The 17129-nt window shown below is 41.7% G+C and overlaps 1 protein-coding gene across 1 annotated transcript in view; it reads right to left on the bottom strand.

The window, feature by feature from the left end:
• Window positions 1-309: 309 nt before the first annotated feature.
• LOC311242542 (NF-kappa-B inhibitor zeta-like) overlaps window positions 310-17129 on the bottom strand; it is a gene marked incomplete at both ends in the record, with an annotated part of 28537 nt that continues 11717 nt past the window's right edge. Inside the window, 4 exons of the mRNA XM_084331510.1 lie at window positions 310-402; window positions 3157-3303; window positions 4342-4447; window positions 5852-6084. Of these exons, the coding sequence (XP_084187636.1) occupies window positions 310-402; window positions 3157-3303; window positions 4342-4447; window positions 5852-6084 (579 nt within the window). The remainder of the gene's footprint in view (window positions 403-3156; window positions 3304-4341; window positions 4448-5851; window positions 6085-17129) is intronic.

Here is a 17129-nt window from a genome sequence, read left to right as displayed (position 1 = left end):
AGTACTGTATATTTGAATACCATTTATGTCACAAATGTATAAGTACTAAATACCTGTATGTCCCTATGCCATAAATGTCATGTATGTTGTGTATGTCATAAATGTCAATATGAATTGAAAATGGGGGACCCTGATGTAAACAAGACAAACGTCTTTCTCTGGTCTACATCCCCTTAACAATTGTGTGTATTGAGCCATACTGTATTGTACCCATTCTGTAATCTGTTAAATAAAGTTTTCATTCATTCATTCAGTCTGAGGTACTGCGCTCTGCTGCTTCTGGCTGAGACCCAATTCGGCTGAAGTTGTTTATGAAGGTTCAAATATAAAGGTCTCACCATCGTAACTGAAGACGTCAACATCAATCGGTGTGCAGCTTCCATACAGGGCACTCTTGATATTCTGCACACGTTCAAAGAAAGACAAATAATGATCGTTGTTTTTATCAGCAAGCCTTCCGATTTGGTCAACTATTTAAGGAGGCTAATGTGATTAACATATGATTTAGTGGCTGATAAAGAATCCACATTGTAGACTACACCTAATATTTAAAGAGACAATGTGTATTTTTATTTAATGAGACAACACTTAAGCCGTGCTTATGTATCAATACTAAGCAGTGCTTAGTGTTGTGTCTCACCAGACCGTGACGCCAGAGCAGCGAAGGTCAGTGTTGCAGCGCTGGTAGTCTCAATTTGCTCTGTACAAACTCCAGAACTTGATTCATTAATAGAAAATAAATCAATTAAAATATACACATACATCAAATCAAATTTATTTGTAAGGCCCGACAACACACGTTAATGTCCCCATGGGCCGGACACGTCTTCTAAGTCAAGAAGAAACATCACAATAAATCAAGAACAAAACAAAAACACCATGAAATCCAAAATAAAATTTAAAATAAATTAATTAATAAAGGAATGCAACACTCCCAGACATACCCCACGCGAAGGTAAGGAAAAACTCACTAAAAACCTAGCAATAGGAAAAAAGCACCACAGGCAATGTGGAGGGGATCACCCTTCTTAGATGTCAGTGATAGTACATGGTCACTTAAGTTTAATACATCAAAGTAGTGTGTACTTGTAACCCTTTATGGACTCTTATTTTCACACCACTAGTCCATATTATACAGGGAGAACAAAAGAACATCTTACTATGCTAATCCATGATACCTATGGGAGCATTAGCCGTGATCCACATTGCTGTACTACTAAAACTACAACAACTACTACATCCTGTATACTACTTTTCTTGTTGGTATTTTTGTATTTAACCTTTATTTAACCAGGAAGTACCATTGAAATAAAAAACTATATTTAGCTATTTTTTTTCCACTTTTTCTCCTTATTTTTCAAAATTTCTCCCATCCCAATTTCGCCTCGCCAATTCTACCTTCAACTCTACCCTCCCCTGTCTCGAACGTTGCTAGACCATGCCTCCCACTGGTCGGCTGCAGTGAGGACCAAGCCTTGCATCACATGTCCCCTCCGGTACACGAGGAGGCAGCTGTCGCATATTTTCACCTGAACAGCGCGATCTCTCAGCGGCGAGGAGTAACGCGTGGGAGGCTCACGCTGCCCCCGATACGTCCTGATTCTGCTGTACAGGCGCACCAACCGACCTGTAGGAGTCGCTGTCCACAACGTCCAATCCCCACCCACCGGCTTTCCCACCCCTAACACTGCCAATTGTGTTAGTATGACGACTGGCCAAGCCGGTAGCAACGCAGAGAGCTGGGCTCGATACCAGCATCTCCTGCGTTAGTGGCGAGCGCCTTGCCCACTGCGCCACTCAGCCGGTAAAAAATGTATAAAAAAATAAAAAAAATATATTTTGTTAAAGAAACCTGAACATGGTAGCAGCCGTACAAAGCTACAACACAATAGAATACAACATATACAACAGTCCACAATAATACGTTAGGACTAGGGATGCACCGATCCAACTTTTTCAGTCCCAATACCAGTGGTGCGTTATTGAAATCATCTGGGGTTGCACGCACCTAATGGCGCTACGTGTACGCGCGCTCCCGGCGCGTGCGTGCGCTCCCGCGAATACGCATTTAATGTCCCCTCGCTTGAGCACAGACTAAAGACAGTGCCTAATTGCCTCTACGAATGGAATGTAACACATGTCATTCACAAGAAGTTAGGTGTGAATGTATCTGAGAACGTATTTAACACACCTGACGACCGGCGCTATTGATATGCAAATAGCGAGTACTTATCTGGGGTTGCCGTCCCATGAAGAACGATACCAATACCGATACCTGGGCTTTGGATGTCAGCCGATACCGAGTACCGATCCGATACCCATTGTTCAATTAATAAACTGTATGCCTCACTGTGTGGAAGATACTGGGATATTAGTGAAACAAAATGTAACAAATTAACACATAGATATAAATGTACTGAAATGTTATTTATTATTCAAATTAAATAACAAAAAAAAAAGATTGTCCCCGATACCCGATCTAGCTATTTTAGTCATATCGGGGCCGATATCCGATATCAATATCGGATCGGTGCATCCCTAGTTAGGACAGCAATTTAAAATACAAATACAAAATAACAGTGGCCACTCGTGAAAACAACCACATGCCTCAGAGACACTACATTCATAATTTAAATGCATCCAAGGACACAAATGTGTCTACTTGCCCATGGTGCATAGTTAAATGCAGTTTTCGACAGAGCTGTCAAAAGCCAGAGCCAACCCCACACAGAAACGCTCTATTTTCTTCCGTAGCCGCATTTTGCGGAGACGCTCTCTGATTGGCCATGGTGACATGTGCGCCCAATCGTGTGACGCCTGTTTCTATCTACACCGGTTAAACTAACTCTTTCGAAGTTAGTTAAGGTTATAGTTTGTCTTAGAGCAGGGCGATAGAACACCAGCCCTGATTCCAAACTCTAACCTTAACCAACTTCGAAAGAGTCGCCTAAGCTTAACCAGTGATAAACTAGGGCGGCGTTAGGTAGTTTGCAGGCTGTTAAGAGGCGGAAATGGGCAAAGACACAGCTCGTCACGCGCAGCGATTGGGCGCACATGTCAGTGGCCAATCAGAGAGTGTCAGTCAGTGGCCAATCAGAGAGCGTCTCCGCAAAATGCGGCTACGAAAAAAAATAACGCAACAGAAACGGCCCTCACCTGAAGAATGAGACTGTGAGCTCTCTCAGCGCACATGTGTAGAGGAGAGCGCCCCCAGCAGTCTGCCGTGTTGATCTGCGCCCCGTGCAGCAGCAGGTCGTGGACGATCAAGTGCTGATTGGTTGCGACTGCCATGTGAAGGGCCGTCTGCACACAAGGGATAGGCTTCAATTAAAGATTTAAAGGTGCTATAGATACAATGTTAATGTAGAGTAATCATTTAAAACCAATAATACATCCACAGAGCTTTTAGAAAGGTGCGGAATAAAAGCACCCCCCCCCCCCCCCAAAAAAAAGTATTGATTAATTAATTTATCATTACAAATATTTTGGCTGGTCCAAATATTTTTTACATGTTGCACGCATGTATCCCCCTCCCTACATTACCCATTTGACCACGTGGAATGCACCCGATTGGATAATGACGTGCTCACTAGTGCGACATCTAGTGGCTGAATGTTATCTATAGCACCTTGTATTTTAGTCACAGTGGTGATGAAAACAAAAAGTTGCAAAGATTACAAGATCAAAAGATTTGTGCTGTCAATAGATTAAACTAATTAATCTCACAATTTTCTGTAATTAATCTAGATTAAAAAATAGCATTATTCGACTTAAGACCGAAGCTTGTAACAGATATTTACTTGAGTAAAATCATGGAATTAATGTAAAATCAACACAAAGAACGTATATTTAGATTCAAATACTATTTTAATAGTAATATAAATCATATTAACAACAAAAATGTGTTCCATCTTCATGTCAGATGATTTTCAAAAAGGTGCATGAGTCGATGCAAAAGAATAACAAGCAAATATACTGCTGAAAGTTCAGAACGTTGACGATTTTTCACTCCATAGATTAATCTAGATTGATTTATTTTAATGCTTTAATTAATTTAAATTAATCTCCAAAGTTAAAGCATTAATTTTGACAGCCCTACAAAAAATACAAACTAACTTGCAACCTCTGCACAAACCAGAAGGACCCAGTTAATGGAAATAAAACTGAACATAACTAGTACAGGGTTTACAACGTTATATCAAGTCAAGTCAAGTCAAGAGTCATATGCCGTACTTAACAGTATGGTGAGGTCATAACTGAAATACTTATAATATCATCAGATTGAATTCAAACTCAAACTCAATAAGAAGTCACTATTGATATTGTTTTGTGTGTACGTACCAGTCCATTGTGCTCTTTCAAATCCAACCAGCCGACTGTGGCCATATTCCAGGCAAGTACGTAGGCTAGAGCCCTTCTGCCATGAGCCACTGCTATGTGGAGAAATCTGACAGTTGGAAAAAGAAGCAGGCCTGTGAGAAGCATGTCCAATAAAAAAAATGTATTAATTATAATTCTTTATTTTTTTTTACATTTCTATAACCTTTATTTACCCAGGCAAGCAAGTAAGAACAAATTCAGATTTTATTTATTGTCAAAAGTATGCATAATGTTGTGTTAATTCCACAACAAGAGATAATGTTAATTACCTGAAATTATTCCGTTTTTTGGGGGGGGGGGGGGGGGAAACCCTGCATATATCGGTATCGGTTGATATCGGTATCGGAAATTAAGAGTTGGACAATATTGGTATATCGGTATCGGTAAAAAGCCATTATCGAGCATCCCTATAATGTAAATGAGTATGGGTGTAAAAAAAAAAACGTATATTGATGTGAATCTGTAATAATCCAGGGGCATTGATCTCAGGGTATCTGTAGGTTTCAACAAGTTAATTTTAAGACCTTTTTAATACCACTTAGAGCAAAGTTTAATACCAATTTCACGACCATACTAGCAAAAAAAACTAAAAACACATAGCGACATTTGTGCGCCAATTTAAATTCCTGTACGTTCCACGCGAGCTCTCGCCAGACGCACTAAGCTCCCAGTAGTGCCGCAAAAAACAACGACTTGAATACAAAAACATTTCATATATTTTATATATTATCTCCTGACAGCCCCCCCATCCAAATTGTTTTTTATACCTGTGCAAATTTGTCATTTGAATACCTTAAATTTGATTAATTATGAATTTAATACTTTTTTAATACCCGCAGATACTCTGGATCTGTATCATAATATTAACTGATATGAATCGAAATTAATGTGTCCATCTTTTGATTTATTCACAACACTTGGAGACAGAGAGAATCATTATGTTGGCCTTTTCAGGTGTAGTGATTAGAGTCAGATTAGAATTTTGAGGATGGAACATTCTAATGATGATGATGATGATGATGATGATGATGATGATGATGATGATGATGGCAGCTACTAGCTAGTAGCTACTGAAACCTACAAACTTGTAGAATTCCAAGATAGAATTCAGAGAAAACATTTGTAAATGGTTGCCTTTTATCCAAAGCGCTTAATTTTTTTTTACAATTTGTTCCTCCCATTTTACGCATTCACTCACACATTCACGATGGTGGAAGCAACCATGCAATGTGCTAACCTGCTCATCTGGAGCAGTTACTGTAGGGGTTAAGTGTCTTTGCTCAAGGACACCTCAACACGCTGCCTGAGAGGAGTGGTAATCGAACCGGAAACCTCTGGATTACCAGACAACTGCTCTACCTCCCGAGCCACTGTCGCCCCTCATTTAAAAGGAAATGTGCACCTGAAAGGGTTAAACACATCCGCTGATGTTTGCTTTATGCTTATCTGGTCTGGCGTCGCCAATACGTACGTGTCCCCGTCTTCATCTTGCGCTCTCAGAATCTCTGAGTCGATTCCTTGCAGGCGACTCGCTTCTTGACGTATTTGCCATTGCAAGAATGACATCTTGCCATCGACGTTGTCAAGCGGATGCCACCTGGGTGCCGGGTGTGGTTGCGTGGCACGCCTTGGGCCGACGTGGTGGACAGCCGTGCTTGTTCGGGGACCGGGCTCCTCGGCTGCGGACTGCAGGCGATAATAGCCCTTTAGTGGAATACACAAAACACGTTGTCACAACACAATTAAAGTCCTTACCTCAGATCAGATGTTCTGCAAAAAGATTAATCCAATTCCTGATCGCCATTCCAAATATCGATTGCGTTTATTGATCCAACGTTATACCTCGAAACACATAATCGACACGTCTTCCAGTGCCCTCAGTGGATGCAATAGTCTCAGGTTACATGCCTCAGAAGTAAATGTGGAGCCCAGAGTTTTTTTCTCTGATGCATTCCCATCGACTCCATTCCAATGGGTGCAATACCATCTGGGAGACGATAGGGGGCGGTATTTGCCCTTTTCGAGCTCAGAGCCAGTCCAAATGATAACGTGAGGCTGGATGGATGAAAAATGAATGGATAGCGCTAATAAAAGAAATAACGAGATTTCTCATCATTGGCACTCAACGCATGGCGGCCAACAACAAGATTTCTCGTCGTTGGCACCCAATGTGTTAATGTTGATGCGCCAAATGACCAAGACAAACTCCTTGTATGTGCAAGCTTACTTGGCAATAAAGACTTTTCTGATTCCGATTCTGATTCCGAAGTTTATGGGAATGTGTATATTTGTAAATATATTCAGAAAGGTATGGTATGGTAAGTTTGGTATGTTTTGCAATTCAATTTGAAATGCGGGTTCTGTTTGCACCAGTGTTATGAAGTTAGACTTCAGAGCTAAATTAGGCTAACCTACTGTGTGTTCAACACAGTGTTTCATATTCAGGCTGCTTATACATTATAATGCATGAAACACATGACTAGGTGATCATTAACCCTTTCACTGCCACACGATAGAAGGTTAATCCTTTACTATCACACAACCGACGACACAATCCGCCGAGCTAATGATGCTAATGATGAAGCATCGGAGTCGGTTGTGTGATAGTAAAGGGCTAACCTTCTGTATTGTCACAGTGAAAGGGTTAACTGGCTGTCGTGTGGCAGTGAAAGGGTTAAAGGAGCAATATTAGGCGGCCGTTGATTTTGGGCATAAATAGTTTACTCCCTAGCATTCAATAAACCCTGATTTTCCCACACCCTACTGTAACTCACACTCCGATGCAATTTTATCCTGCCCCTTCCCCCTTGTATCTGTTCTTGTGATCTACTGTCCCCTGTGCTGCACTGGCCTTTATCTGCGCCATCATCCTGTACAGTAGGTTGCTTAACTTCATTGTACTTTAGTAAATAACCCCATGTCTAGTGTCCCACTATTGTCCTGTGTGCTACTATTGTACTTTGTGCTACTCTATCCGTGTTGGCTTACTGTTGTCTTATTGTACCGTCTTGTGCTGCTATGCCTTTTTGTATTATGTATTTTTTTTTATGATTTTGACTGTACAGCACTTTGGTTGGCTCTTGAGTTTTTAAACATGCTTTATATAAATAAATTACTTGACTCCTTAACCCGAATTTGACAATGCCCTTCCCAACGCGTCAGGATGCCTCCAAAGCCGCGAGCGCAACTGTTATGCACATAACAAGCGCGCATGTTACTAGAGGGTTTGATATTGTTCCAATCATTTGACTTGGTTTTATTCGTTTGATTGGATGTCATCGTTTTAGCTCCTGCCCCTTACCGGATGATGAAATACATTTCGGTGTCAAACATCTTCTACTATCGATTGCTATAAGAAGAAATCTAAAATGTAAAAAATTAAATAAAAATAAAAAAGGTTAACCCTTTCACTACCACACTACAGAAGGTTAACCCTTTCACTAACCGTCAACCGTCTGTAGTGTGGTAGTGAAAGGGTTAAAGTGCCAATCTCGAAGATCTCCACTTCACGGTCTCATCAGAAAACATAAATAAAGTACTCATCGACCACAGGGGAAAAAGGACATAATGTGTGTTATAGCCATAAGTAATATATTTACTCCGAACTCCAGTCCAACCGACCAATCATTGTGGTCGATGGGCGAGTGCTAATAGCCTAATAATGATACACACACAGCAATACTATGATTAATATATGTACTTATTTGTAATACACATTGTACATTTTCGATACAATACATTCATGTATTACGTGATGGCTTTCTTTTTTGTTTGGGGGGGGGGGGCTTTCTGTATTTCGGCCTGGGGAGGGTGTAGAACTACCACATGCCTCCTCCGATACATGTGGAGTCGCCAGCCGCTTCTTTTCACCTGACAGCGAGGAGTTCCCCCCAGATCCCCTGCCTGCTGAACAGGCGCCCCGACCGACCAGTAGGAGTCGCAGTTTACAACGACCAGGACACGTACCCCACCGGCTTCCCACCCGCTAACACTGCCAGTTGTGTTAGTAGAGGGACGACTGACCAAGCTGGAGGTACCGCTGACAGCTGGATTCGATCCCAGAGTGGTAGGCGAGTGCTTAGTCCCCTGCGCTACCCAGCCACACCTTATTTACAAAAAAAAAAAAAATATATATATGTAGCACCCTGAATATGTGACTATTATTCAGAAGTGCTGACTTGCCTTTTATATCTCCTTTGTGCACAAAGACATATTAACTAGTTTCCATTGATATTCCCTCGAACAATGACGCGGGTTTCTCCTTCTCTCACCGGCTGGAATATGGATTATAAACAGTAAACTGAATCATATTCTATCCACCCAGTGCTTCCTGTGGGGCTAGTTGGCGGTACCAGCAGGGGGCGGCGGTGGCAGGCGGAGCGTACAAGAGAGGCAGAGAGGGAAGCAAGTCAACGGGAACGGAAGTGAGGAGGACCAGCGTCTTCGGCGTTGAACGTGAACCGAGAAGGACGTGTCGTTGAGCCCCGTTGTGGACCACACGGGTGAACGTATTGAACTTGAGTATATTACGGGTTATATCAGAAATATAAGCGTAGTAGCGTGTTGCATGTCCCCACTGAACAACCCTAGTGATACAACGAGTTATCCTAGAAGACAAGCGGTATAGCCAAGTGTTGGCTTATGTTAAAGATATCCCCTCCAGTGAGGTGCCCAGCCAGCGTGGCTTGAAGAGGACCGGTGTTTAGAGGCACCCTGCGTCATTGTATGTTGCGGCTAGCAGGAGGGCTGTCTGGGACCCACAGAGTAGCTTCAGTTAAGGTAGGGCCAGATTATTGTCGCGCGTCGACCCAGCACCGGCCGTCAACCGCCTGTCTTCGCCGGTGTTCTGCATCTGCTCTGCACCGGCTGTCTTCAGCCCAGCACGGGAGTTCGTCCCGTCCAGCAGAGGTCGCCATCACCCAGCACGCGCTCTCAGCCCGCTACTGCTCCCTCTGTCCCACCCCGCTTGCTAGTGCCCGTGACGAGAGTGTTCGACGCCATCTTACCACCCGGACAGTGGTGGCGCGGCGAGGCCGCCATCTTGGTTGAGTACATTAGAGCTTCGGTGCTCAGGATCCTATTGCACAGTACACAGTGTGATGCGGCCTACGGGCGAAGCTAATGTTGCTAACTACAGTTCATAGGGGTACCCCATAAACATTACATGCCGGCATTAGTATAGGACTTTTGTTTTGGTAAAGTGGGCCCACCTTTTTCATTTTCTTTGAGTGTGATAACGTGTTTGTTCTTTAATAATATTTTCCCATCTAATTAACCCTTCCTCTGTGGGGAGGTTACCGACCTGTTGTATGATAAGTAAGGCCTTAGAGAGGTATTATCACTACCATATAATTAAAGCCTGAGAGAGGTATTATCCCTGGTACTAACCCAGACGTGGGTGATGAGTCAAGCACATTGGTGTATAATATAAGTGTCTAGAAGGTATTGAGTTACAAATTGGGTAATAGTAAGACCCCATTCTATTCGACCCATTGCCATTAAATCTTTGTAACTGACCAGTACCATTAACGATAAAGAATTAGATGGGAGTTCTGTGTGCGTGTCCATTCCTGAGCCTATGAATAACTCTTTTGGTGTGGGTAAACGTTAATACAATTAACCCCTTCCTATCCAACTTTTTCCTTACAGTCATTAAGGTTTCTAGTGGTCATCAAGGGAGGGTACTGCTTGCGGGGGGAACAAATCTATTTATTCATCTATCAGTCACTAGGTGTGGGAGGGTTACGGAGGTATTGGGGGAAGTGAGAGCAAGTTGGGGAGTACTGCTGACCGCCCCGGAGAGGCGAGGAAGACCAGAGTACCAGGCCAGGTTGGTAAATCCCGGGCCCCATCCACTCTCACTGCCGGCCTCCAGTTTGACGCTCCAGGCCCAAAGACGAGGGTGCAGTCAGACGGAGCTCTACTGTGTCCTGCTACCCAGTGACGGTGCACACCCGTTCCCACAAAGCAGGGATAATCCACCCTGCTACATATACATCCGATATATTCGAGATCGGCACTTTAACGTCATGTTGGACGATCTACAACCCTTGTTTGTGATCCAGACTGTTTAATGATCATATTCGTGCTATTGTTGAGAAATACCTGTCCACTTTGACGAAGGAGGTTTCTCATCCTAAGCAATTCCTTCACAGTGTTGTTCCTCCCATACAGAGCTTGGACATGTCCCGGCGGTGGAGGACTACTCATGGCACGCCCTGCAAAAAGGAAAGACGGGACGCCATTAGTCGACGTTTATATACATTTAGTCATTCAGCTGACGCTTTTATCCAAAGGGATTGACAAGTTCTGTACAACAAGTCAGCAGTTATAAACCCCTGACAGCTAAGGGTGAGTAAGGGGTATTGTTCATCTAGCAGTGTTGAAGAGTGCATAGTAGTATAATGACACTAGCATAGTAGGTAGTAGTATAGATGTATTAGCATAGTACATAGTAGATAGTAGTATAGACATAGTATCATAATACAGAGTAGATAGTAAGAAGCTTATTCTTTTATATATATATATAAGACAGTGGAAAATTGTCCGGTTGTGGTGGGACATAAACAGGCACATGTTAAAATGTACAGTAACATATTCAATATTTATAGTCTACAGCACATACTACATTCATATCAGTCTATTTCATACTCTGTGTGAAAACCATGCCCACGTTTTATTTTGGCGGGAAATTTAAACTGCGTCCCTCGCTCACCCTCTCCCTTTTGAGGTTGAGGAAATAGAGTTAAGAGCAAACTGCAGAGCAAATGAAGGACTCTATGGCTATGTGGAAATGTGCTGGTCATGTCTCTACAGAGCTACAGGTAGGCGTGAGGAACAAGGAAGAGGAAAATATCACTACTGGGATTCAGAATCTCAAGCCACTCCTATTTTTTATTGATCCCCCCCAATCACAACGGTTGCTTCCCTCGGATTCGAGGTCAAACACATCTAGTGTGTGAGTAACTAACCCACCCTCCAATATATTGAGTCACTACTAAAGTATTAACACTAGTTAGTTACTAGTTAACACTATTAACCGTCTGTAGTGTCATTGTGGTAGTGAAAGGTTAACCTTCTGTAGTGTGGTAGTGAAAGGTTAACCTTCTGTAGTGTGGTAGTGAAAGTTTAACCTTCTGTAGTGTGGTAGTGAAAGTTTAACCTTCTGTAGTGTGGTAGTAAAAGGGTTAACCATCTGTAGTGTGTGGTAGTGAAAGGTTAGCCATCTGTAGTGTGGTAGTGAAAGTTTAACCTTCTGTAGTGTGGTAGTGAAAGTTGAACCTTCTGTAGTGTGGTAGTGAAAGGGTTAACCATATGTAGTGTGTGGTAGTGGAAGGTTAACCATCTGTAGTGTGGTAGTGAACGGTTAACCTTCTGTAGTGTGGTAGTGAAAGGGTTAACCATCTGTAGTGTGGTAGTGAAAGAGTTAAGATGCATTCTAAAGATGGCGCTACTCATGTGGCACTCGAGTAATTAATGCAAATACTTGATCTGGGGAAAGATCAGCCCGTGCCCATCTCTCCCTGTTATCAAGATGACAGCCGTGTTAACAGCCGTGTTGACAGCCGTGTTAACAGCCGCACCACAGTCGAGGAAGCAGGAAGAGAGGAGACAGAGATGACACTCCTCGATAAAACGCCACTTTTTGCACCTGAAACCCTACTTTTGCACTGAACTGTACTTACAGTGTTCACTGCCCGTTGGGCTGCTGTACGTCGTAACTGATTGCATTACAATCAGAACACGTGTTATACACAATGTGCAAAAAAAAACATTACAGGTTGAATACTTTCTGCAGTGTGACTGTATACTAATGACAAATGAATAAGTCAAATCATATTTATAATGTATTATAATGCTGCTGCGTGCCATGACGCTTGTGGTTATAATGTTAACAATGTGTGCACATAATGACCTTGTTATGTCATTATGGCAAGGACTGCATGCCGTTATGGGCTACAAAAACAAGCAGGGTGGTCCTACCAACACCACAAAACAGCCCAAAACAGCTTGAAATCTTGAAGTGGAAAAATGCTGCTTTAGAGTACTTGATTAGAAATACAAAACAATGATTTTTCTTTTTTTAAAGAAACTTTACAGATGTGTTCCATAGACTCACAGGAATTGTGTAAAGTTGCCCAAATAGTGAAAGGAATAGCAAGACATGTCCCCTTGTTTTTTTTTTTTAAATGTTAGTATTTTATTATATGCTGCTATTGTTTTTATTGTATGTTGTTGTTGTTATTCTCAGGTCAGCTTGTGTTATTGTGTATAGGTTTTTAAAGGCTGAGAGAGTGCCAGGGCAAAGTGCATCTCATTGCATTGACTGTACTGTTTTAATGTATGTGACAAATAAACCTGAAACTTGAAACGTATGTCTCACAAGGCACTTGCAAGTACAGTGCTGCACTGATTTGCTGGCAAACTTTTCACAATTATAAATGATGTACAGTAACAGTATATAAAGTTATTTTAAAAGGAAAAGAAAAACATACCTTTATCATGTACGTTTTGGTTGGTTTCGCTGGACAGAATCTGTCTCCCACTTGTCTCTGTCCAACTTAGAGCCCACATGTCTATGGAATCATAAGCACACTTCAGGTGACAGAGGTTGATGATGTGAGTCGAGTTTTTAAATCTGTCAAAGCAGGCAAAGCTGCTGCCCGCCCGGATGGCATTCCATCTCGTGTTCTTAAACCCTGTTACAGTCAGCTGACCTCTGTTTTTACAGAAATGTTTAACCTGTCACTGTCTCTCTGTGTGGTTCTTCCTACATGTTTTAAGAAATCCATTATCATGCCCGTTCCCAAAAAAACACCCACATCCTGTTTGAATGATTACAGACCTGTAGCCCTGACCTCGGTAATAATGAAATGCTTTGAGAAACTGGTTTTAAGACATATATTATATATATATATATATATATATATATATATATATATATATATATATATATATATATATATATATATATATATATATATATATATATAAACCGTAATATATCGGTCAATATTGACCCACTACAGTTTGCTTATCGGTCAAATAGATCTGTGGATGCTGCTGCATCACTATACATACTGTGTTGAAACAGCTAGAGTGCAAAAACACATTATGTCAGAATGCTGTTTATTGACTACAGCAGCACTTTTGATACAATCATACCATCTAATCTGGTGTCTAAAGGGACAGATATTGGCCTCTGCAATTCCATCTGTAGACCGGCTATATGACTTTCTGACAGGCCGACTCCAGACAGTAAGAGTTGGAAACAGCTACTCATCTACCACACAGTTCTAAATACCGGTGCTCCACAACAAGGTTGCTGTCTCAGTCCCTTACTTTACAGTCTATAAAAAGTTAAGTAAAATCATAGGATCACCATTACCACAGTTACAGGTCATCTACACACCACCCGCTGTAGGAAGAAGGCACTCTGTATTATGAAGGACACCAGTCACCCAGCACACTGCCTCTGATCTCGCCTCAGGGAAGCGTCTACAGAGCATCAGAGATCGTTTTTACCCTCAGGCGGTCAGACTACTGAACAGTAGCGCTTAAAGGATTGTAGAAGCTGTGGATTTTTTATTTATTATTCATCAGTGCTTTTATTGTTTGTTCGTTCTTATTGTTCTTTTAATTGTTTTTAAATTTGGTATTATTTTATTAGATGCTGCTGTTGTTTTTATTGTATGTTGTTGATGTTATTCTCAGGTCAGCTTGTGTTATTATTTATAGGTTTAGGCTGAGAGAGGGCAGGGCAAAGTGGGCAGGGCAAAGTGCATCTCATTGCATTGACTGTACACTGTACTTTTAGTTTTTAATGTATGTGACAAATAAACTTGAAACGTATGTCTCACAAGGCACTTGCAAGTACAGTGCTGCAATGATTTGCTGGCAAACATTTCACAAATATAAATGATGGTCATGCTGGACCTACAAAAGGCCTTCGACACTGTCAATCACACCATTCTGATTGACAAGCTAAAAGCAATTGGTTTACTTTTGATAGTCTATCAGTGAGCTGGATGCAATCCTACCTGGAGGGAAGAGAACAGATGGTGGAGGTAAACGGTACCCTATCCCCCCCCCCCTCCCAGTGAGCTGTGGTGTTCCACAAGGAAGCATACTAGGACCACTACTGTTCCTAATTTATGCAAATGACATGTTGTCAGCTTGTGATTGCAACTTGTTCCTGTTCGTGGACGACTCAGCCCTGCTGGTCTCTGACAAGAACAAGTTACAGGTTGAAAAAACCCTCAGCTCGGAACTAGGCAAAATCTGCACCTGGCTCGCTGACAACAAACTATAAACAGAGTCCATTCTCTTCGGTTCAAATAACAAACTCAGCAAGACCGACAGCTTCTCAGTTACAGTGGGTGACAATATTGTCACAACAAGGAAAGATGAAATTACATACCTAGGTTCCATCCTAGAGGCAAATCTTTCCTGTGACAAAATGGATTCCAATGTAATAAAAAAAGTCAACCAACTAACTAGATTCTTGTACCGGATCTCCTCTCTGGTAAACAAGAATACCCTGAAGACTCTGGCAGGAGCACTCATTCAAGCGTACTACGACTATGCTTGCACCTCATGGTACCAAAGCACCTCAAAGGCGCTAAAAACAAAATTACAAACATCACAAAACAAACTGGTCAGACTACTGCTTGACCTTACTCCTAGAACCCACCTCACCCCTGCCCACTTTGACAACCTAGGATGGCTTAGAGTAGACGACAGAGTACAGCAACTTGCAATGGGCCTGGTCTACAAGATACACTACACCACTAAGGTACCCATGTACATGTCAAAATACTTCCCAAAGGTCAGTGAATACCACGACCACAACACCAGAGGGAGCTCTGATCCTCATAGGACGCATAACAGAAAAAAGCATTCCGTGTGAAGGTATTCTGTATTTTTGCATGTCAAATAATAAAGAAACTTGAGCTCCACAAATCATGTTAAACCCAGATTTGGCTCAAACAAGGGACTGAACACGTTTCGCAATTATGCCACATCAATGTGGAACGCCCTACCCACAGCTGTAAAGGAATGTGAATCACTACCCACTTTCAAAACCACTCTCAAGGAGCACCTACGGGAGACTGCAATTCGAAACTGGCCCCTGTAAATGTCCTAACCCAACCCCTTCCAATGTACAGTAAATGTCCTAACCCAGTAATACGCGAGACCCTCTTCTTGGACCTAGTAAGGTTTCCTCGATAATCCAATGTACAGTTACCCCCCCCCCCCCGTCTACCCACCCCCCCACCTCCTACAATGTACAGTTTCTTTGTCAAATGTATACCTTTTTTTTCTTTTTTCTTTTTACTCTTTTTGTATCACAAACAGTACTGTATTTGTAAATCTGGTATGTCATAAATGTCTAAATGTAACAGTACTGTCTATCTGTATGTCATGTATGTCATATGTCATGATGAATTGAAAATGGGGGACCCTGATGTAAACAAGACGAATGTTTTTCTCTGGTCTGCATCCCCTTAACAATTGTGTGTATATTGAGCTGTACTGTATTGTACCCATTCTGCAATCTGTTAATAAAATTGTCAATCAATCAATCAATCAATCAAACAGTATACTGTATAAAGTTATATATATATAAAAAAAAAAAAGAAGGAACAGACATACCGTTTTTGTTGGTTTCGCTTGACAGAATCTGTCTCCCACTTGTCTCTGTCCAACTTAGATCCAACATGTCGGGAATCATAAGCACACATGGAACTGAAATCACTCCCGTAATTCAGACTACAGTATGTAGATCATAATTACAAGTATGTAACACCGGTCACCTCTCGAAGCACTATCTGCAAACCTGTCAGTCAGGAGGAGACGTGCTTCCTGGTTAAAAGTCGACTTCAAAACAAAAGTACAATTTGGAAAATAAAAGCAAATGCTAAACGTTCGTTTGATTGGATTTTCATAGTTCTGCCCATAATATTCTTTTAACAATAAATAATAATATACATCTGTTGAACTTCAATCAGGATGTGTTGTGACAGTTCTCAGTCAAGTACCTTGAGGTTTGTAACGGTAACTCAAGTGTTCAAGTGTCCAAACTAGCATCACTTCTGTCTTGGTATGTCTTTCTTTAAAACACTATGTTGTATTTAACGTCCCTGTGACCTGTGGCCTTAACAGCCTTCCCAAATACTAGTTTTGTATGGTTGCTTGTGTGTCATTCCATACAAATAATTCAGGGACTTGTATGAAGGTATGAGGTCAACAAACTAAAGATTGGAGGGTTAAACGTTTATTTTGGGCCCCCGAAACACACACAGGGGACCCCAAAAAGGTGCTAAAGACTTTACAGACTTTACATGTAGTATCACTTTCAAATAATCAATCAATCAAATGTATTTGTATAGCACGTTTAAACATGACGCTTGTCAACCAAAGTGCTTCACATGGCTAAGCTAAGTACAAAGAAAAGTATAAAATAAACAGAGAAATAAAATAAAATCAACGGATAGACAAAGGAAAAACAGAACAACACGTCAACAAGTACGGCAAGAGTCAAAGTGAGTCAGGGAAGGCCAGGCGATATAGGTGGGTTTTGAGTTTTGATTTAAAAGACTCGATGGAGGGGGCAGATTTGATGGACATGGGGATGCTGTTCCAGAGGTCAGGGGCTGCGACCGCAAAAGCACGTCCCCCCCCTAGACTTGAAGTTGGACCTACGAGTGGTTAGGAGACCCTTATCAGCCGATCTGAGGGCCCTGGCG

The sequence above is a fragment of the Notolepis coatsorum genome (assembly GCF_963971535.1).
Source record: "Notolepis coatsorum genome assembly, chromosome: 1".
In the NCBI taxonomy this organism is placed as follows: Eukaryota; Metazoa; Chordata; class Actinopteri; order Aulopiformes; family Paralepididae; genus Notolepis; species Notolepis coatsorum.
Note: the sequence above shows the minus strand (reverse complement) of the source record. Positions and strands in the feature narration are given on the sequence as shown.